Here is a 22,640-nt window from a genome sequence, read left to right on the forward strand (position 1 = left end):
AGAAGGATTAAAACTCTAAATGGTGTTGTATTCAAATTAGAATCTTTTATTTTTGTTTATTAATGTCATTTTGAGGTTTCTTTTCTAATTAAAAGATCGGAGAGGACCTATTTTTTAAAAAGGTTATTAGAGAAGGAATAATAGGATCATAACATTATTTGTTTGTTAAAGTATATTAATTAAGAAGCCTTGAAGAATTATGAGGGCTTGTCATAAAATACTCAACTCTTCTCCTAAAGAATGATCGAATTGAAGTTGTGAGACCTGCTTTGGACGATAACCAGTTTCTGGTGATTGCTGTGTGAATGTTTGGAAATTCTACAAAGTGGAATAGTGAGGGGCCCTGCAGTGTTGTGGCTAGTTCTCTGAATATGAAAAAGCAAGTGAGGGTAGCACAATGTAGTTCTCTTGTTGCTCTTTGGTATGAGTCAGAGTTTTATAAATATTTTGTTGGTGGACCCAGAAAAAAAAACAACTAAATATGATTTTAATTATAAAAATTGTAAAATTCAGAAGGATATCTAATGTTTGTCATCATAGGCAAAATAAGAGACCTGGAAGCTAGAAAAAAATGACAGACAAGTATGGTTGGCTCCCCAGAAATGAGAACATTTCAGAATGATTGAGCTGCCACCATCTGGGCCACAGCTCTGTGATGTGCATATGTCCAGGGTAGTGTCCCTATAAACCAGGAATAAAGGCTTCCTGGTCTTTTAGCTGGGCAAAGTGAATAGAAATTCAAAGAAGAGGAAATGTGGATGGGCAATAAGAATTAAATTATGTGCCATCTCACTGGTAGATATGAAAATGCAAATGAAAGAGAACCATTTTTCTCTTATCAGATTGTCAAAATTCTAAAACTTTTTTATAACATCTAGTGCTGACAAAGATGTGGGGAAATGGCACTTTCATACATTGCTTGTAGGAGTGTGAATCACTGTAACCTTTTTAGAAAGTTTTCTCTTCATATCTGTTAAAATTTAAAATATGTCTACTCTTTCATCCAATAATTTCATGTTGGGTTTTGTATCTTTGTGGGATACACGAATCTATCTCAAAGAATAAAAGTATCTATATTTTGGAATATAGGTGAAGGATGTCTATTTGCATCTTTATCACTTTACAGTATACTTGTTTATACTCCATAAATTGTAAGGCTATTAATTTTTCATTATGAACTTTAGAGTAGTTTTATTCAGTCACAAAAGGCAAAAAGCCAATTAGTGGTACTGCTCAAATTGCCATATATGTGTGTATGTATATATATGTATGTATGTGTGTGTTTGTGTATGTATGTATGCTCAAATTTTGAAGGGCTAAGTACTGATTTCTGGAGAGGGTGTTCCCATTCTCTAATGCTGCATAAGTAACCACCCCGAAACGTATCTAGTATGTAAACATCATCAGCAGAATCCGTTCTGCTCACAAGTTTGCAGTTCAAGCCCAATTCAAACATTAACTCATCTCTGTCCACAGAGCCAGAGCCAGGTGCTCAAGTGCAGGGCCTACATTTTGCGAGTGCTCCTCAATCACAGTGTGACTGATGGTGTAAGGAGACTCTGTTGCAGAGCACCCAGCTCCCTACATATGCCTGAGTCTCCCTCTGTCCTCATGTGGCCCCTCCACCGTGGTGCTCCACGCACTAGATTTAGCATGTGTTGTTGCAGGGAGCCAGGTGCAGCTGTGTTTCTTTTCATGACCAGCCTAGGAAGTCACATAGCATCCCCTTTCACACCCTGTGCCTGTAGGGACAGTCACTGACCCACCCAGCCTTGAGGCAAGATGGACTCTGCCTCTTTTCTGGGAGTGATAAGGACTAGAAGAGCCAGTGGGGCTGGAAGCCCTGTTGGCCAATTTTATGAGATGTTTTGAAGCAAAGGCTCAAGTTACACACATTATTTTTGTCGAAGCACAACTGAAGATTTTGCTTTGTGCAGTTCGCAAATTAGGACTCAAACAAACCAGGGACTGTGTTTAGTGACCCTGTACACTTGTACCCATTCCTTCACTCACTTTACTGTGTCCGAGGGCATCTGTGGCTAGGAGAACCCTCTACCCCCATATTAGAGCTGAGGGCCTTGGCAGTGGAGCAAGAAGAGTCGCCCATGTGCTGGTCATTTCCCAGGATTTGGAGGCAGAGCAAGCAGGTGATACAGCAAGGACATTCGGCCTGACCTGAGCAGATGCTGGCCTCTGAACACACTGTACCCTAAAACTGTCATTATAATACTCTTCTTGCTGTTCATTTCCGCCTTTTTTCTATTTGTAACAAAGGGCTACTGGTGGCCCCCCCAGTGATGGTTTGGTGGATTGTTTCTCACTCAGAGTTTGCTGACACAGTGCTGAGAACAAGTGACACAGGCCATTTCAGATTCAAGAAACACAAGGCAGGAGTAGATCTTTAAAGGGCTTTTCATGGGAAGTCTGCTGCCCGAGAAACTCAGGGCTCTCGCACCCCTGCTACGAGCTACCATTTGCTGTGCTGCCAAGGGTACAAGGACAGCTGTTTGATCATCACCCCTCTTGTGAATGGTGAACAAAAGGCAGGGCTAGGCTGGGTGGTGTGGGGAGAGGAGAGCATGGAAGTGGACATTGCCTTTAACCCACAGTATTTGCACAACCATCAATGACTTCCAGATGAAAGACTCTTAGGTAGAGAATATGCATGTTCCATATTTTTCATAATGGAAAAGCAAACTGTTTATATTAGGTATTCCCATAAAATTGTGTTTCAGGAATAGACTCGTCTCTGCAAGCAGAAAATAGAATCCCCAGGACCTCACAAACCACTGCCGTTGTGCCCAAACAGAAGTCTCGGCCCACCAACTCGCGGGACGAGCGTTTCCGGTCAGGTAGGATCACAAGGTTAGGTCGTGAGAGGGTGGGCGGGCCTGGAACTTCTGGACTCTGACCATGAAGGCTTTCGGTTACTCTTTCTTTGCCAAAATGTCTGCCAAAAAAGTTATTTTCACTTGAGCAATACTGTACATCCTATTTTTCAAGACAAACATTTAACTTTCACATAACCACAGTCTGTTTTCATGTATTATATGGCTAAAGTGCTGTTTTCTTAGGGGATATCTATAAAAATCATTGGAAATATCTTCCCCCACTCTCACTAGAATGATTTTTTAAAACATTTTAATGTATTTTTTCATCTAGAGCTTTGGGGTTGATATTGCACATTATGGAGCAGCTTTACTACGTAGGTATGGGTGTCTAAGTATTACTATTTTTTTTTAATTTTGGAGATTTCCTTGTAATTAGATTTCTTCCACTCAATTTGGCAGTGCTTTCATGAATATTTAAATTTGTCTCTGGTATTTGCTTGAATCATCAGAATACCCACTGAAAAAAATTCATGTTTTCTATTATCGTTTATATAAGCACCTTTATCTGTTTAACATTCTCACCACCATATAGTTTCCTTTATGTTTAAACTCTTTTGATAAGTTTTTTTCAGAATAACTTTCAATAGGGATTTTTTTAAATGATCATTTTAAGAGTAGCTAAAAAGAACATTAAGATTTTAAATGTTTTTCAATATGGGAGTATGAAGAGATGGTGCAAGAACTATTTCACCAGATAATTACTTGCATTTGACATAAAAGCTTTATCACACAGAATATAGTTTCTTTTCTGATTATACAAATAATAATGCTTAGTGTTAAATATATGTAAAATATTTTACCAAATTTAAGAACAAAAGTAAAAATCACCTGAAATCTCTGAATCCTGAAATGACCACTTTCAGATTTCACTGAGCACTGTTTTCTCTTCATACCTGGATGTAGCTACATGCACATGTATTCATACTTTCCACAAGTTGGATTATATAAAAGATCTCTTTCCTTCCGCCTACCCTTCTTTCCTTCCTTGTTTTCTACACCTTCCCCATTTTCCTCTCTTTACCCCATCCACCCTCATGTAGCCGATATTCATAACCTGGTTTCTGCCCTTGTGTATTTTATACTAGGTACATTCTTTATCTTCTGAATATAAGAACTTTATGGTGAATGTGATTTGCCAATATTTTCTTCCAGCCTGTGTTTTTTCTTTGCATTTCTTTAATGTGTCTTTAGAAGAGCAGAAGTTTTTAATTTTGATGAAGTCTAAGTTACCTTTTATTTTTTTTAGTGGATAGTACTGTTCTTGTGTCTAAGGAGTCTTTGCCTAACCTAGAATCACAAAAATTCTCTCGTGTGTTTACTTGTAAACATTTTATAGTTTTAGGTTTTACCCTTAGGTCTATGACTCATTTTAAAGTTAATTTTAGTATAAGTGCAGGGATCAAAGTTTTGTGGGAGTTTTTTACTTGTAGATATTCAGTTGTTCCTGTGCCATTTGCTAAGAAGACTGTTTTCTCCAGTGAATTCCCTTCACTGTTTCCTAAATGCAGTTGTACATATATGCCTGCATTTTTTTCTGAACTAGACTCTCTCTTCTGTTCTTTTGACCTATTAATCTATCTTCAAGGGAAAACATGTTCTTTTAATGAGTGTGACTTAATAAGTGTTGAAATAGTGTTAGTCTTTCAACTTTATTTCCTGTTTGTAGTCCTTTGTATGTAATGTGCCTTTTTTTCTCTGACACTTTTAAGATTTTTTTCTTTATCACTGTGCTCTGGACTGAATTATTACCTCTCCAAAATTCACATGATGAAACCCTAACTCCCAGTGGGATGGTGTTTGGTGTTGGGTTTTTTGGGAAATAATTATGTTTAGATGAGGTCTTGAGGGTAGAGCCCTCATGATGGGATTCGTACCTTTATAAGAGCTTCCAGAGAGCCTGCTCTTCCTTCCCCCTACCCCTTGCCCTTTCATTCCATGGGGACACTGGAAGAAGGCAGCTGTCTGCTAGCAGAAAGGGAGCCTTCAGAAACCAACCATGATGGCACCTTGATCTTGGACATTCAGTTTCCAGAAGTGTAGGAAAATAGATTTCTGTTGTTTAAGCCACCTGGTTTGTGGTATTTTGTTATGGCAGCTGAGCAGACATGCTGGTATTGAGTGATTTGATGTGCCTGGGCTAGTTATCTTTATTTCTTGGGCTTAAAGTTTGTTGAGGTTCTTGGATCTGTTGGTTTATACCCCTATCATGTTAATATTGTCTAGGTTTTTAGTTCTGAGTTTTACCTATATTTATATTTTTCTAAGATGGCAATAAAGTTTAAAGTATGGGAATCATAGTTACTTCTATATCTGTCTCAGGTCTACTGGAGTTGTTTCTTGCATTCTCCTTTTTTTTGAGCACCTTCTTCCATGAGTGTTTTCAGTTGAGTCCTTGTGTAGAAATGCTTTTGAAACTTTGTATATCTGAGAATGTTTTTATTAAACTTTCATGTTTAAATGATAATTTGAATGGATACAAGAGTCTAGGTTCAACACTTTTTTCCTTCAAAAAGTGTTACCCCTCCCCCTTCACACCCACAGTATTACTATTTAGTATTGTTTGTCTGCTTCTTAATCCTTCAAGATGATTTTCTCTTACTTTATGGAAGCTGTTAGAGTTGTCTTGTTTCTTTGCTGTTCATAAATTTTACTTCAGTGTGTCTAGATATAAATATTTTATCTTTCCTGATTAACACCCTACAAGCCATTTAAGTGTACGGTTTTAAAATGTTTAAAACATTTGTTGGGGGAAAATGTAAACACACAAAAAATGGCCATTAGAGTATAGCCACTGGGCCCATTGTTCAGCTCCAGCAATTCTCAGCCATGTTCAGTCTTGGATTTATCTATACCCCACCTACTTCCTTCCTTCTCATATGAATTGAAAACAAATCTCATATACGTTACTTTATTTAGATGTCATAATATTCTTGTTCTCTGTATCTGAAAAGAATGTGTGTATTTCTAAAACATAATGCCATTATCACAAATAATTAACAGTAATTCCTTAATATCAAATATCCGTCCAGTGTCCATATGGCTTTTTAGAAACAAGTTTATTTGGACTTAAGATCCAAGAAAGATGTACACATTGCAATTGGATAATATGTTTCCTGTCTTTCTTAGTCTATAGTTTGTAGGAGAACCTTGGCCATGCTTGTTTGGTAGCTCCCCCCTGGTGTTGTCTGACATGCTTCCTAGCTCACTAGGCTTGATGAGAGGCATTTTCAGATTTTCAACTGTTTGTATGACTTTATCATAGATGGCTTTGTGTTCCTCCACCAAGAGGTTTGTTGTATCTGACTCTTACTCTTCATTGTGATGCTGGAAGCCAGTGATGCTGTCAGTTCCTAGACCCATTAGTTCTTAAGGGATGCAAAATGGTGAAACTCAGATTCTGTTATTCTTTCTTCATTCAAAGGTCAGAATAATTCCATAAAGAGAAACTTCCCAGCTGGGCTTAGTGGCTCAGCCTGTAATCTCAGCACTTTGGGAGGCCGAGGCAAGTGGATTTCCTGAGCCCGCGGGTTTGAGACCAGCCCTGGCAACTTGGCGAGACCTCGTCTCTACAATAAATAAAAAAATTAGCCAGGCATGGTAGCACGCACCTGTAGTTCCGGCTACTTGGAAGGCTGAGGCAGAAGGATTGCCGCAGCCCAGCAGGTCGACGCTGAGGTGACCATATGTGTGCAACTATACTCCAGCTTGGGCAACAGAGTGAGACTCCAACTCACAAAAAAAAAAAAAAAAAAAAAAGAGAGAAACTTCCCTTCATTATACTACCTGCTACAGGAATGTCAAGATAAATACTAATTTTCAAAATTGCATCTTCCAATGGCAACCAGTTATGTTTCTTCTTTTCTTTTCCTTTCCTTTCCTTTATCTCTATTTTAGTATATTTGATGCTTCAATCCATTCTAGTATTTATCCCTATTGATATTCAAAATTGTCCCATCCTTGACCAATGAGAACCTCTTCAAAATGTCTCATGTTGTTCGATCATTTGGATCATTTGGATCCAAGAGGCTCTAGACTCATCCTGGACACTTCTTCCCCTACCTCAGAATCATTTCTCAGGGATTTTTTTTGTTTTTAGTGAGGATGGTATTTTAAGACCACAGTCTAGGCACTAGGGATGCTGATTGCTTTCATTCTGGACATTTTTAGCATACAGAGGTAAGACATACTTTCTAAAGATAATACCCCTTTCATTTGTAGTGACACTATCCGTTCAGACTCAGGACAGCAGGGTTCATACCGCATGTCTTTCATCTGCATTTACATCTCCTGTCTTCCTCACGAGTGTCCAGGTTCTAGGGATGATAGAATCCAAGTGCTTTTTATTTGCCATATCCCACTTGAATCACAAAACATCTCATTATGACAGTGTCCTCACTATCTCCAGCAATATGAGAGAGTTTAAAATTTTTTATGCAGTTCATTTTATCCTTAGAAGATTTTCCTGGAGGAACAGGTTGAATAGTCTGACTGCAAGGTTTTAAAGACAACTGGAATAGCTTAAACCAACAACATATTTAGGCTCACTTTATTTTCAACTTCAGGAATTTCTTTTTATTTTATGTTTGATTCATAACTATGGAAATATTTGCATGGTTTCAAAGTCAAATCTACAAACAAAAGAATATTTAAAGAAATCTAGGACCAACATATGGGGATGGACAGGTAGCAGAGCTTCTGTTCCTTTCATACTCACTGAAAACAAATACAAATATGAAACTTAATTTGTTACTTCATAATTAGTTTTGTAAACAGTGTTTTTATTGCTCTTGTCTCTATGTAGATGTTCACACTGAAGCCGTTCAAGCAGCTTTGGCCAAATACAAAGAGAGGAAGATGCCTATGCCTTCAAAAAGGCGTTCTGTTCTTGTGCATTCATCTGTGGAAACCTACACCCCTCCAGGTATTGATAAACAGTGTCAGGAGGGCTTTTATGAGTGTTTCACAGGCCTGATGTTGTAGTATTTATTTCCCATTGGTTGTGATATCCTTCTGGCCTGTAGTGCAGATTTGGAAAATTTGGAGATTAAAATGTTTATGTATATACATATTCCTTACCCGAAAATCTGCGGTATACATAATATTATTCTTACCCAAATGGTTTCTATAGGACTTTTAGTGTAGATTTTTTTTTTAAACTAAGATGCTATTTATGTCTTTTAATGAAGAGAAGAAACTAAAATAAGCACTTAGTGGAATGCTAAAGCTTTCTGAATTAAGAATTTTAAATTATTCTTATCTTACCATCTGTTATTTAGTATGTTGTTATCAGGACTGAAATGCAACAGTTTAAGACTAGCCAGTTTAAGACTAGTTGGAGAGTTTTTTGTTTATTTTGTTGTTTTTATTACTAGAAATGAAAACTTTTGTCTGGGGTTTCTCTTCAGCAATTATGTATTTTACGCTTCCAATTAAACTGTACCGAGGTATTGACAGTGTCTAATGAATTCACATCCATGAACTTCTATTGTTGCCTATTGTGTTATCTAAGTAGCAAAAATGGCTATACTCATTTTTGGTTTGATGCATTTGGAATTACTACACAAATGCACCAGATTCACAAGATGATTTAGTGGTTTTGGTAACACTTTCTTGTTTAAAAAAAAAAAGTTTATTGTTGGAAAAATATTTTAGAAATGGCTATCAGATTATTCTTTCTAGTAAATACAGCTATAGACACTATCCAATTATAAAATAATTTTTATTAATTATAAAATCCATAATAAAATGCACACCCATGTTGACTTGATAGAACTTTAATTCACAGTTAATTTTATTGACTGAAGCAATTGTCTCGGGGAAGGAATTCTTTTTAGAGCTAATTCACATGATTCCCCTAAGAGGGCACACGTGCACAGGGCTGCAGTTCCCCCGTGGCCACCACAGTGTGAGTGGTGCTCATGCATAGGCCAGGATGCCAAAGTGTCTGCACTGCCTCTGAGGCTCAGGGCCAGTACATGCTTGTCCCTGGGGCATGTCGGGCTCTGTGTGGACGTCCAGTGGTAGCACTGGATGTTCTCAGAACACTAACCAGTTAGGGTCTCCTTTGGTGTTCAGGACTCCACCACAGTATGTGCTGAAGTCATTTAGGAGACCAGAGGCTGTCTTCATTCTGAGTGTGTGGTGCCCTAGGGCTAAGTTCTCTCTGGGGAGCTGGGAATTCATGGAACCATTTTCCCTACAGTAGGCTCCTTGCATGCCCTTAGATTTAGGGTGCCCTTTGAGGTGGCTGCTTGGCCACGTCTGGGCAGAGCTGTGCCAGCTGCACAAAAGCATGCTGCACATAGGCCTGGGAGGCTGCAGTGTAAGTGGGAACTCTGTCCTCCTCTTGACTCATCCCTGCATCATGCCTGTCACCGTTATTTTAACCACAGACACGTCGTCTGCCTCAGAAGATGAGGGCTCTTTACGACGACCCGGGCGACTCACCTCCACTCCGCTCCAGAGCCATTCCAGCGTCGAGCCCTGGCTCGACCGGGTCATTCAGGGCTCGTCCACCTCATCCTCTGCATCCTCCACCTCATCTCACCGGGGAGGGAGACCCGCTGCTGCTCCCAGTGCTGCTGCCACTCCAGGGGCTGCTGCTGCCACTGCACTTGCAGGCCTTGCGGCCCACGCCCACATAGGTCAGTAACGAGCTGCCATGATCCCGGCACCTGCTGAGCAGGGTCAGAAGTATCCAGGACAGAGGTGCTGAACCCTGATAGCAATGCTGTACTTCTATACGGAGCAGGTGGAGAGCACCTGAGCCGCTTTGTTGCGAGCCTGAACTCTCTCGGAGTAACCGAAGTTACACAACCCAGATATCCTATGGTGGCCTACCTGCCTGAGACATTAACCAGTTTTGTGCTTTTAATGATTGCACTTGAAAGAAATAGGGATTATACTTGCCTAGCTCATCATCCAGATTAAATCCCTAATAACCTTTTAAACAACATGGCTCAGATACTTTATTTTTCTCAATCAAGACTCACCTTTTTTCCATCTGTATAATGTCCTTTTGGTAACAAAAGTACTTGTTTTTTGTTTTGTTTTTTTGAGTCAGGGTCTCACTGTCATCCGGCTGGAGTGCAGTGGCACAATCATGGCTCACTGCAGCCTGGGCTCAAGTGTTCCTTCCACCTCCGCCTTCTGAGTAGCTGAGACTACAGGCATGTGCCACCATGCCTGGCTAAGTTTTTAATTTTTTTGTAGAGGCAAAGTCTTGCTATGTTGCCCAGGCTGGTCTCAAACTCCTGAGCTAAAACATTCCTCCTGCCTTGGCTTCCCAAAATGCTGGGATTACAGGTGTGAGCCACCATGCTCGGCCAAAAGTGGTTCTTGATGCTTCTGTGATTTGGCAATCCTAGACCCTTTTGCTGTGGGGACATTCCCCTGGCCCCCAGAATTGTGTGGTGTTTCTCAATGTCATATCACCCCTTCCTGCTCTCAAGGGGCAGCTGGCATAGGTAACAGGCATAGATTGAATGGTCAGTGTACATACTGCTGGTGGTCATGACCATCCCCCTTGACCTGCTGGCTCTCTGTTGTCTCTGCCTTTCTTTTGGCCTGGTGTACTAGCTGCAGGGCTCTCAGTTGTTTCTGCACCTGGGTGGAGTCCTGAGGCCAGGCAGGGATGCAGTATAGTCTGGCCTTTCCTCCTCCAAATACCATGCTAAAACACCTTTCAACCTGAAAAGATGCTAATCAGAGCTAATCATAAGGATGCACGATCTTCCAAATCATGCAATCCTTTGAATTACATTCGCCTTAGGAAAAAAATGCAAACTTTTCATCATTGGAAATTCTATTCTTAAACAAAAACCATAGCGTAGTTAGCTGTATTTAGCTGTCATGTGAAGCCCACCTATATTCTTGCACCAGTATCTTAAAATACAGTCCGTATTATGAAGACTCATCTTAACCCCTTCCTTTTTTTCCTAGATGAGGAAGGAAAACAAAAAGTCGGGTGATTGTAACTTGCCTGAGATCACACAGCTGCCTTAGTGGCGAAGCCAGGGCTGATACCAGTTTACTTGATTCCTATTCATTTTCTTTACTTTTTGTTGCTTTTCTGCCAAGACTGAAACGGTGAGCACCTGCAGTACACCCATGAGATGACAGGCTGGTGTTTGTGGTGGGTGCCACCCCAGGCGGGCACTGGGCTCATGTGCTGAGCTGCTTTCGTGTAAATCTTGATTGTTTGGCTGGACTGGGGGCAAATCAGATTATGTTCAGTGATCCATAGCTTCTTGTTTCAACATCCTCTGCAGGGCATATCACTGTTGCTCTTCATTTTTTATATGTTTTAATCAATATATGAAGTCTGCGTATTTCTGTTGGGAATGTATCATTCTTCTGCAATGCTAAGTCATAGATGAAAGCACACGATGCCCCAGGTGCCTCCACACTATGGTTCCAGCTCACAGAGGAACTGCCAAAACTACCAGGGTAGCAGGAAAAGGCAGGATTTTCCATGAGAAAGTGCCTCTTTGGAAAAGAGCTTGCTTAAATGGTTTTTGTAGCTTTCCTGAGTGTTCTCCACATGGCTGATAGCTGCTGCCTACTTTTCATTAGTAGATGTACATTCGATAGCTTGAAAACAGCTTTTGCGTGGTTATTTCCTTCTCTGTCACCATGTTATAACTCTGTAGATACAGTTAACTCCGCTGTGAGGAGAATAGTAGTTTTCAAATGTTCTGTTACGTTATTTCTTCTTCCTGAAGCTCCTTTCTGGATAATATGGTTAGGAAAGCAAGCAGATCATTTGTAGTTTGAGTTTGTTAGCCATTACTAAGCTGTCTTTACATTATTCCCTGTAATGAAATAAAAGTATATTCAATGTGAACTATTAGTCACAGTTCAAAACGTTTAACTATGTAGCCGTTTAGCCCTCAACTTTCCAATGGTTGTGGGATATCATTTAACAAAGCACTTAACTCTAATGTGTGTTTGAATTAAATGTTTTTATTCTCTGAAAAGGATCTGGCTATAAATATTTATATTGTAGGTTTATTACTTATATTGTTAGAAGACAACTCTTGACTACTGAACATGTATTGATCACTTCCTTTCCCATTTGTTTGTCCTAACATAGACATTTCATGATTAATTCTAGTAAATTTTTAAAAATCTTAACTCGGGCTCTATTTAATATCTTCCTACAGAGTATAGTTTTCTACAGATTGTAGCCTCCTACATGCTAAATGTTTGCTGGGCATAGTTGATTTGAATTTCTAAATCTCAAAATACTTAACTTCCTTCTTCTTACTACAGAAATCATCCTTTGTTTTAGTTCCTGATACTAGATAATTCTTCAGTTTGAACCAAGGAAAGAAACATGGAAAGAGGAAGAATATAGTAAAAAATTTGAGGTAGACCATATTAGGTAAAGGTAATTTTTTAAAAACATGTCATTTTCAGTCTTACATTAAGGAAGTCAAATACATTAACCATTTTGATACAAATATGCCTATTTTTAAAAGCAGTACTTGTAGTAGTTTATTTATATTTTGGATGTAGTTTATATTTATTTTTGTACTGCTTTTTGTTTTTGTTTTTGGTAGAGACAGAGTTTTACTCTGTCGCCCAGGCTAGAGTACAGTGTCACAATCATAGCTCACTGCAGCCTCAAACTCCTGGGCTCAAGTAGTCCTCCTACCTCAGCTTTTTAAGTAGTTGGAACTATAGGTGTATGCTACTGCACCTGGCTAAGCAGTTATTTTATTTTATTTTATTTTATTTTATTTTTGAGTTGGAGTCTCACTCTGTCGCCCAGGCTGAAGTGCAGTGGCTGCTCCCGGCCACCGCAGCCTCGACCTGCTGGGCTCCGGCGATCCTTCCATCTCAGCCTTCCGAGTAGCCGGAATTACAGGCGCACGCTACCATGCCCGGCTAATTTTTTGATTTATTGTACAGATGAGGTCTCGCCTGCCCAGGCGGGTCTCGAACCCGCGGGCTCAGGCAACCCACTCACCTCAACCTCCCAAAGGCGCGGGATTACAGGCTGAGCCACTGAGCCCGTCTTAAGCAGTTATTTTTAACAGCTATTTTGTAGTGTATAAGTTACCACATACATTTTTTTCTTCCATGTATACTTTAAAATCTATTATTATTTTTCCTAGATTTGGAAGAGTGAGGAAATTTCTTTTTAACTTCTCGATAGGCACACTTTGAAATACTAATTTGATCATATCAAGCTTTTTCATGGGTTGTGAAAACTATGTTATCAAAGTTTTAGGCTTCCCCAAAAGGTATATTCTGCTATATAAATAGTGTGTTTGTGTATTACTTCCATATAATTTCTTTTGCTTTTTTTTTTTTTTTTTTGAGTTGGAGTCTCACTCTGTCACCCAGGCTGGAGTGCAGTGGCACACTCACGGCCACCTCAGCCTTGACCTTACTGGGCTCAGGTGATCCTTCCACCTCAGCCTTCCAAGTAGCTGGAACCACCGGCATGCACCACCACATCCAACTAATTTTTTTGATTTATTGTAGAGATGAAGTCTCGCCAAGTTGCCCAGGCAGGTCTCAAACCTGTGGGTTTAGGCAATCCTCTCATCTCAGCCACCCAGAGTGCTGGGTTTATAGGTGTGAGCCACCACACCCCGCCAACTTCAAGTTTTTATGTATCTAAAGAATTCTTGCTTTGCATTGTACCTTGGTTAATGAAATGATAGATCAAAATTTAAACACTTAGGGTGTTAGAGTACCACAGTGAGACTGGCAGTTACATTTATTAAAATATTAAACAGATTACTAATCCCTACCCAACACAGACTAATGTTATTTCTTATAAGTAAGCATTTACGTGTATCTAGGCTTATAAGTGTATTCACTGTTGTAGTAGAACACATTTTTTTTTCCTGGCACATGCCACCTCATCTGGATTTTTGTTGTTGTTGTTGTTTTTGTAGAGACGAGGTCTTGCCATGTTGCCCAGGCTGGTCTTGAACTTCTGGGCTTGACCAGTCTACCCACCTCGGCCTCCCAAAGTGCTGGGATTACAGGTATGAGCCAGTGTGCATAGCACGAAAACATAATTTTTGGTAGTCATACAGACACAGTGTCTGTGCTAGTGGTAGACCTGATAATGATAATTTTTTTTTTTTTTTTTTTTTTGAGTTGGATTCTCACCCCGTTGCCCAGACTGGAGTTCAGTGGTACACTCATGGCCACCGCAGACTCGACTTGCTGGGCTCAGTGATCCTTCCTTCTCAGCCTTCCATGTAGCTGGAACTACAGGCATACACCACCACACCCAGTTAATTTTTTGATTTATTGTAGAGATGAGGTCTCATCAAGTTGCCCAGCCTGGTCTCAAACCCGTGGACTCAGGCAATCCTCTCATCTTGGCCTCCCAAAGTGCTGGGATTATAGGTGTGAGCCATTGCGCCCAGCCTGATAACAATAATTTCTATAATATCTTAAAGTCAGCCAGTATTTTGAACAGATAAATATGCTGTACCATGAAAATTAAACACAAAAATGTACGGTCAGACAATGAAAGGAGTAACTTATAAACATATGCTGTCTAGTTAGTCTCTCTTTAAATGTTATACTAATTCATTCTACTGGAAGAACTTGATTGTGGCCTCATAGTTTTGCAGACATTTTTAACTGGCAGTGGAGGCAGATTTCTTTTTTGTAGTTTTATTCTTTGAGGCCTGCAAAGGTGTGGGAGTGTGGTGGTAGTTTGTGGAAGCCTGGCTGTTTGTTTTATCATGTGACAAAAAATGTTCCAAATGACTATTGATTTCAAATTTGTTTGTGCTTCCTTGAGCGGGAGTTTCTAAATGAAAATCTCATCAGGCTGTTATGACAGGAAGTTTTATTCCACGCCTACCTATGTGCTATAGTTGGTAGTTCTGGATCTAGTTCCCTTTGAGAATCAAGCCACTCACATGCACACAGATCTCTACATGACGTGTCTGGAAGTTTACAGGGTCCTGGTATGCCAAAAACCCCCAAATAATCAGAATACTATACTCTTCTCACTTAGAACTTAGCTAGTGAAGCTTTAGACTAATGGGGTTTGAACAGCAGGTTAATACTACTTTGAGTTAATGGCCATTTTCATTTGGGTGTGTTTTTCAAAAGCAGATCTGCATTCTGCCCCTCCTGATGTCACCACAGGCCTCGTGGAGCATTCGTACTATGAGCGTCCACAGGTGGCTTCTGTGAGAGGTGTTCCTCGGGAGTACAGCAGGAGTATCCTGGAAACAGCAGACGGTGAGCATGCCTCTCCTTCTCCTTTTGTAACAGCAGAGCACAGGTTTTCTCTTTGGGTACTGAACACAGCTTTAATTTTACTAAAGCAGACCTAAGCAAGCCATCAGTTTTAATCAGTCAATGCAGATAAATGGAATCCAGTGTGTGCAGTTAATGTTATCACAGAAGGCATCATGTGGTGAAACAATTGGAAATATCTGTGGAATTGGTCAGATGGGAAACAAAGGAGAGTAGGTAGGGAAAAGATTTCCAAATTTATATTGGAAACAAAAGGAGGTTGGATCTACAATATAGTAGGGAAATGAGCCGTGGGAAGTTTCTTTTTTAGATTCATAGTGGCAGGCCGAGTGTCTTAGTATGAGTGTATACACACACCTGTGACAGAACTACACTCTCCATCCTCAGCAGCCAGTGAAATTGGTACACTATTGATTGTGATTTTCATAATGTACTTGTGTATACCATTTCTCTTTTTAAACAATTTTCAATGTCTTTTATCAAAATCATGCATTTTTTTTCCTCCCCAAAATATCAGTTTAAATCACAGAAAAATTCAGAGGAGCTCAGATCTAGGGCCTTAATATGTGAATGTAGTTGTTTTTTATTTTTTATTTTTAGATTGGGCAATATATTTTATTTTAAAGTACATTAGAGAGAGAGGGGAGGGTGAGGGGATAGAGAGAGAGAGAGAGAGACGGAGAGAGGGAGGGAGAGAGAGAGGGAGAAGGAGAGGATTTTGATTCGCCTCCCCAAGATTAGGGAGGAGGCCAGAGCTAAAAGAAAACCATGGCCTGGCAGTAACTTAATGAAAGCATGGCCAGGCCAGAGCTTATCAAAAGTCTGGCAACCTTATTTTGATACTCTCAAGCAGTATGTCAAATTTTGGCAAAGTCCATATGCGGAAAAATACTGAGTCAAAAGCAGGCAGTACGTTGGTTACACATTTTTTATTCAATATATTACTCTATATTTTAAAAAAGTTAAGAACGAGCCGGGCTCGGTGGCTCAGCCTGTAATCCCATGACTTTGGGAGGCTGAGGGGAGTGGGTTGCCTGAGCCCACGGGTTTGAGACCTGCCTGGGAAGGTGAGACCTCACCTGTACAATAAAATAAAAAAATTAGCCAGGCGTGGTAGCATGTGCCTGTAATTCCGGTTACTCAGAAGGTTGAGATGGAAGGATTGCTGGAGCCCAGCAGGTCAAGGCTGCGGTGGCCGGAAGCACCCACTGCACTCCAGTCTGGGCAACAGAGTGAGACTCCAACTCAAAAAAAAAAAAAAGTTAAGAACTTAATTGAGGTATAATTGACATGTAATGAACTGCACATATTTGAAGCGTATAATTTTATAAGTTTTAAGACATTTGTATACCTGTGAAAGCATCACTGCAATCAAGATAATGACTGTACCCAGCATTCCCAAAAGTGCCCTTGTGTTTCTTGTTCATTCCCTCCTCTGCCTTTTCTAGCTTCCCCGCTCCTTCAGGCAACTGCTAATTTACTTTCTGACATTACAGATTAGTTTGTATTTTCTAGAATTGTATATAAATTGGATCTTACAGTATTTACTCTTATTGTCTAGCTTCTGCCACTTTGCATAATTATCTTGAGATTTATTCATGTTCTTGTGTCCATTTTTATTAATGAATAGTATTTCATTATATGGAGGCATCACAGTTTATCTCTTTACCTGTTGATGGCTATTTAGGTTGTTTCTTGCTTGGCTCTATTACAATTCAAGTTGCTATAGATAATCATTCTTACACACGTTTTTATGTAGATGTATACTTTCATTTCTTTTCATTCAATACCTAGAAGTAGAATGGTGGAATTATATTGTAGGTGATGTTTCTTTTTATGAAACTGCCACACTGTTTTCCAAAGTGATTGTACCATTTTACATTCTCACCATTAGTGATAAGAGTTCCAGTTCCTCTACATTCTCTTTAATGGTTTGTATTATCAGTTTTTAAAATTCTAACCATCCTAATAGGTATGTGGAGGTATCTCACAATTCTAATTTACATTTCCCTAGTGGTTGAGAATTTTTTTGGTGCCTATTTGCCATCTGTGTATCAGTTTAGGGAAAATATCTGTCCAAACTTTTCCCTATTTTTAAAAAATTTACTCTATCTTCTTATTGAACTTTGAGAGTTCTTTGTATACTCTAGATACAAGTCATCCCATGTCAGGTTTATCATTTATGCTTTTTCTCAGTCTGGCTTGTTTTTTTTTCTTTTAGCAGTGCCTTTCAAAGAGCAGACATTTAAAATTTGATGAAATTCAGTTTCATCAATTTTTTATTTTATGGATTATGCTTTTGTGTCATATCTAAGAAATCTTTGCCTAACTCAAGGTCACAAATGTTTTCTTTCATATTTTATGACAGAATTTTATAGTTTTATGTTTTGCATTTAGATATATAGTTGATTTTGAGTTGATTTTAGCAGGAGAATGAGGTATGAACCAAAGTTTATATTTTTATATGTGGCTATTCAGTTGTTCCAATACCATTTATGACAAAGACCATTTTTTTCCCACCAAGTTTCCTTGGCATCTTTAATGTAAATAATTTACCATGTATGGGGAAGGTTCTATTTCTGGGCTATGAATTCATTTAATACCACTGAACTATACACTTAAATATGGTAAGATGCTAAGTTTTATGTTATGTGTATTTTAATGCAATAAACAAATTGGAAAAATCAACTGATGTAATTTACTATATAAGAAAAGTACAAAAGAAAAACCATATAATCATTTCATTAGATCAAAAAAATCATTTGACAAAAATCATGATTAAAAACTTTCAGGAAATTAAGAGGAAAATAAATTTTCTCAAGCTGATGAAGGACATATATGAAATATGTATAACTGTGATCACAATTGAAATATAAAAAACTAAACACCTTTCCCCTAAGACTGGAAACAAGGCAAGGATGTTCATGTGCACCATTTATAATGAACATAGTACTGGAAGTCTGAGACACTGCAATAAGGCAAGAAAAATAAGGCATATAATAAAGGCATATAATTTGGAAATAAAATATAAAACTAAATAGATAATATGATCATACATGTAAAAAATCTTAAGAAATCTATAAAACACTACTAGAACTAATAAAAAGTCAACATACAAAATAAACTTTCTGTAAACTAACAAATAATTGGGAAAAATTTTAATACTACTTACAGTAGCATCAAAAATAGCATTTTGGGATGATTTCAATAAAATGTATATAGTACTACACACTGAAAGCTACAGAACAGTACTGAGAAAGTTTTAAAAGATCTAAATAAATAGAGAGATACAACATTTTTATTGATTGGACCATTCAATATTGTTAGAATGCCAGTTCTCTCCAAAGTGATCTAGAGCTGCAGTAAAATACCAGTGAAAAATCACAGCAGGAATTTTTGTAGAAATCGATAAACTGATTTTAAAATATATATTAAAATGCATAGGGGATGGAATAGCCAAACATTTTTTAAAATGAAATGCAGAGTTGGAGGCCTCAAGCTATAGAATTTCAAAAATTTTTATAAAATTACAGTAATCATGACTGTATAAGGTATTGGTATAAGGACAGACAAAGCAGTGGAAATGAAATCCATGAACATGAATTCCATTTCCATTTATTTTTGTCTTTAATTTCTTTTAACAATGTTTTGCAGTTGTCATTGTCATTATACAAGTCTTTTACTTCCTTGCCTGTCAGTTCTTTTTTATGCTTTTGTAAATGAAATTGCTTTTATAATTTCCATTTTTAGATTGTTCACTGTTAGTATAGAGAGGAACAACTGATTTTTGTGTGCTGACTTTGTATCATACTACTTTATTGAATTCAGTTATTCTAACAATTTTTTGTGTGTGAATTTTTAGGGTTTTCTACACATACAATCATATCATCTAGAAACAGAGAATTTACTTCTTCCTTTCCAATTTGGATGCCTTTATTTTTTTCTTGCCTAATTTTTGAGAAATGCCTATTCATATCTTTTGCCCTCTTTGTAATGGTGCAGTTTATTTTTTTCTTTTCAGCACATTTGAATTCCTTGTAGATCCTAGATGTTAGGATATTTTTTTCCCAAACTGTGGACTGACTCCCTGCTCTCTTGATGGTTTCTTTGACTTTGCAGAAACTTGTCAGTTTGATGAGGTCCCACTTGTCTATCTTCTCTCTTATGACATGGGCACTTGGGATTTTGATTAGGAACTGGTTGCCAGTTCCAATTTCCATAAGAATGTTTCTTGCATTTTCTAAGGTTCTTAAAGTTTGAGGTTTTACATTTAGGTCCTTGATTCGTTTAGAGTTGATTTTTGTGTATAGTGATAGGTAGGGGTCTTGTTTTAATATTCTGCATGTGGTCAGTCAGTTTTTCCACACCATTTACTGAATAGATTCTCCTCTCCCCAGTGGTTGATGGTAGAGTTGGTTGAGAAATTGAGGTTTTGCTTCTGGAATCTTTATCCTGCTCCATTGGTCTGTATACCTATCCTTGTACCATTACCAGGCTGTTTTGATTATTGTAGCTTTATTATAAAGTTTAAAGTCTGGGAGTGTGATACCTCCTGCTTTGTTTTTGTTTTTGTGTTTTTTGCTGAAGATTGTTTTGGCTATTTGTGGTCATTTATGAATTCCTGTCTTGTCGTTTCCAGGTCTGAGAAGAATGTTGCTGGTAATTTAATGGGTATTGCCTTGGGTGGGATGGACATCTTAACAATGTTGATTTTTCCGATCCATGAGCATGGAATATTTTTCCATTTGTTTGTGTCATCTTCAATTTCTTTGAGCAGTGTTTTGTAGTTTTAGTTGTAAAGGTCTTTTACTTCTGTGGTTAGGAAGATGCCAAGGTGTTTTATTTTTTTGTGTGGCTGTTATGAACTGGATTGTACTTTTTATTTGGGTTTGTTTGTTTATTATTGATGTATAGGAATTCAGTTGTATTTTGCACATTTATTTTATACTCTGAGACTTTGCCAAAGTCCTTTATCAGTGCAAGGAGGTTTTTGACAGATTCTCTTGGTTTTTTGAGGTATTATAGAATCATTTCATCTGCAAAGAGGGATAACTTAACTTTCTCTTTTCCTATTTGAGTACCCCTGATTTCCTTCTCTCATCTGATTGCTCTAGCTAGGAATTCCAATACTATGCTGAACAGTAGGGGTGAGAGTGGGCATCCTTGTCTTGTTCTAGTTCTGTAATTAGGTGCATGCATATTTAAGATCATTATGACTTGGTGAATTATTACAAAATTTCTTCATTATTACAGAATTTTCCTTGTTGATATTGCTTGTTCTGAAATCTTCTTTGTCTGATATTATTTTAGCACCTTTAGCTATATTATGAATAGTGCATACATGTGAATCTTTTCATTGTTTTACTTTTGTCTTTCCTCTGTCTTTATAATTAAAGCATGTTTCTTATATTTAGCATTTTGTTCATTTTTGCTTTTTAACTGAAGCAGACAGTCTTTACCTTTTTATTAGACTGTTTGAGCCATTTATAGTCAGTGTAATTAGTGATGTTCTTGAGTTTAAACCTAAGACCCTGTTATGTTTTTATGTGTCTCTCCTACTTCAAGAATACATATTTTTAAAATTTTACTCGTTTGTTAATTTTGTTACTTTTCTGCTTTATGTTGGTTTAATTAATCTTGTTTGCATCCTATTTCCACTTTTTAAAAAAAAGTGGTTATAATAGGATTTACAATATACCTTATTACCAAATACCTTCAAATAATATTATACTGCTTCTGTGCACAGTGGCTCAAACCTGTAATCCCAGCACTTTGGGAGGCTGGGACGAGAGGATTGCCTGAGCCCACAGGTTTGAGACCAACCTGGGCAACATGGTGAGACCTCATCTCTACAATAAAATAAAATAATTACCCGGGTGTTTTAGTGCATGCTTGTAGTTCTGGCTACTTGGGAGGCTGAGTTGGAGGGATGGCTAGAGCCCGGCATGTTGACTCTGGGGTGTCTGTGAGCGTGCCACTGCACCCCAGCCAAGGCGACAGAGTGAGACTCCAACTTAAATAAATAAATAGATAGATAAATAGATGAATAAATGTATGTATGTTATGTTACTGGGACCACTGGGAAGCTTTTTGGGACAAGTTAAAACTCTATTTTTTTCTTATACCAAGAAAGAACTGACAGGGAAATTCTTGGAATTGAGAAGGAAAAACTCCAAATGAATCAGATATCTAAATTGCAGAATTGAGGACTAGAAGGAAAAAGTTGGTGAATTTCTCTTTAACCTGGTTATAGATAAAAGCTTTCTAAATGTGACTAAAACTCTACATGCAATAAAAGTAAAGATAGATTAATTTGATTACATTAAATTACAAAAATATCTTTTGCATGGTAAAATACAATAAATAAAGGCAAAAGAAGATTCGACAAACTGAAAGAAAATCCTTAGAACACATGTAATATAAATGTAACACATGGTAATATTTATAATACAAAAACAACTTCTAAAAAATCAAGGGAGAAAATACGGCAAATCATGTGGATCAGGGATTAGCAAACTAGACTCATGGACTGACTGCCTGTTTTTATAGATATACTTTATTGGAACATAGCTATACTTTCCTTCACTTATTTATGGATGCTTTCATTCTGCAGTGGCAGAGTTGAGTAGTTGCAAAGAAATTGTATGGCCCATAAGACTAAGATATTTACTATCTAGCCCTTTAATAAATGTTTCCCACCTCCTGGTATAGGAAAAAGACAAAACAAACAAAAAAAACCTATGAACAGACAATTCATATGAATATTTTGTGGAATATGAAATAGTTTGGCCCCTTTGGAGGTAAATTGATATTGTTGGGAGCCAGCTTTCTCACTGTGGAAGAACAGACATCCAGACATAAGTGGGGAAAGGTGAGAAAGGATTCTATTGGGCAGATTGGAATTTTAAGTAGGAAATTGGGCATAGACTCATGATTTCTAAGGTATAAATATGTGTCTGTTTATGCTTATCTGTGTATTCATGTATATCTTATAAGTAGGACTATATGTATATTGATTACATATGTGTGTATATACATGTTTATTCTTTTTAGCACTGTCTGCTAAAAGAAACAAAGACATCGCAGTAGCAATGAGTACACATAGTAATCACACCTAGGTCTTTAGTACCTTCCTCCACTCAGAAGAACCAGGACTCTGGAGAAGTGGCTTATTTCAAGGCTGGGGCAGGCTAACATAAAATGGCACTGAAACATCTAGGTGACAGAGTGTAACGCAATGCTTAAAAAAATTAAGGGATGAATGTCACGTGTCAACTTACAGAGACTCCTACTGGATAAATCTAGGACAATTTGAACATTAAAATAGTTAAGAATCAAAACAATTTGTAAACAATTTTTTAAAAATAGCAATTCATGAGTCTTTTCAGATAGATGTATAGATACAAAACCAACAGAATACTAAGTGCTGACTGGTCAATGTAAACAGTGCTGGAGTTGGAAATTATTTTGCAACCATCTCAGTAAAAATTGGTTCTGGCAAGA

General features: G+C 38.0%; 1 protein-coding gene across 2 annotated transcripts in view; it reads left to right on the forward strand.

Moving 5' to 3' along the window:
• The window catches only part of DIP2A (disco interacting protein 2 homolog A), a 123,221-nt gene that overhangs the window by 37,080 nt on the left and 63,501 nt on the right, over nucleotides 1–22,640 (forward strand). For both annotated transcript variants that reach the window (XM_008064565.1, XM_008064566.2), the window contains exons 3-6: nucleotides 2,736–2,852; nucleotides 7,693–7,812; nucleotides 9,284–9,535; nucleotides 14,991–15,119. In XM_008064565.1, the coding sequence (XP_008062756.1) occupies nucleotides 2,736–2,852; nucleotides 7,693–7,812; nucleotides 9,284–9,535; nucleotides 14,991–15,119 (618 nt within the window). The remainder of the gene's footprint in view (nucleotides 1–2,735; nucleotides 2,853–7,692; nucleotides 7,813–9,283; nucleotides 9,536–14,990; nucleotides 15,120–22,640) is intronic.

Source organism: Carlito syrichta, unplaced genomic scaffold (genome assembly GCF_000164805.1).
Source record: "Carlito syrichta isolate Samal-C Ts95f unplaced genomic scaffold, Tarsius_syrichta-2.0.1 Scaffold307711, whole genome shotgun sequence".
Classification (NCBI taxonomy): domain Eukaryota; kingdom Metazoa; phylum Chordata; class Mammalia; order Primates; family Tarsiidae; genus Carlito; species Carlito syrichta.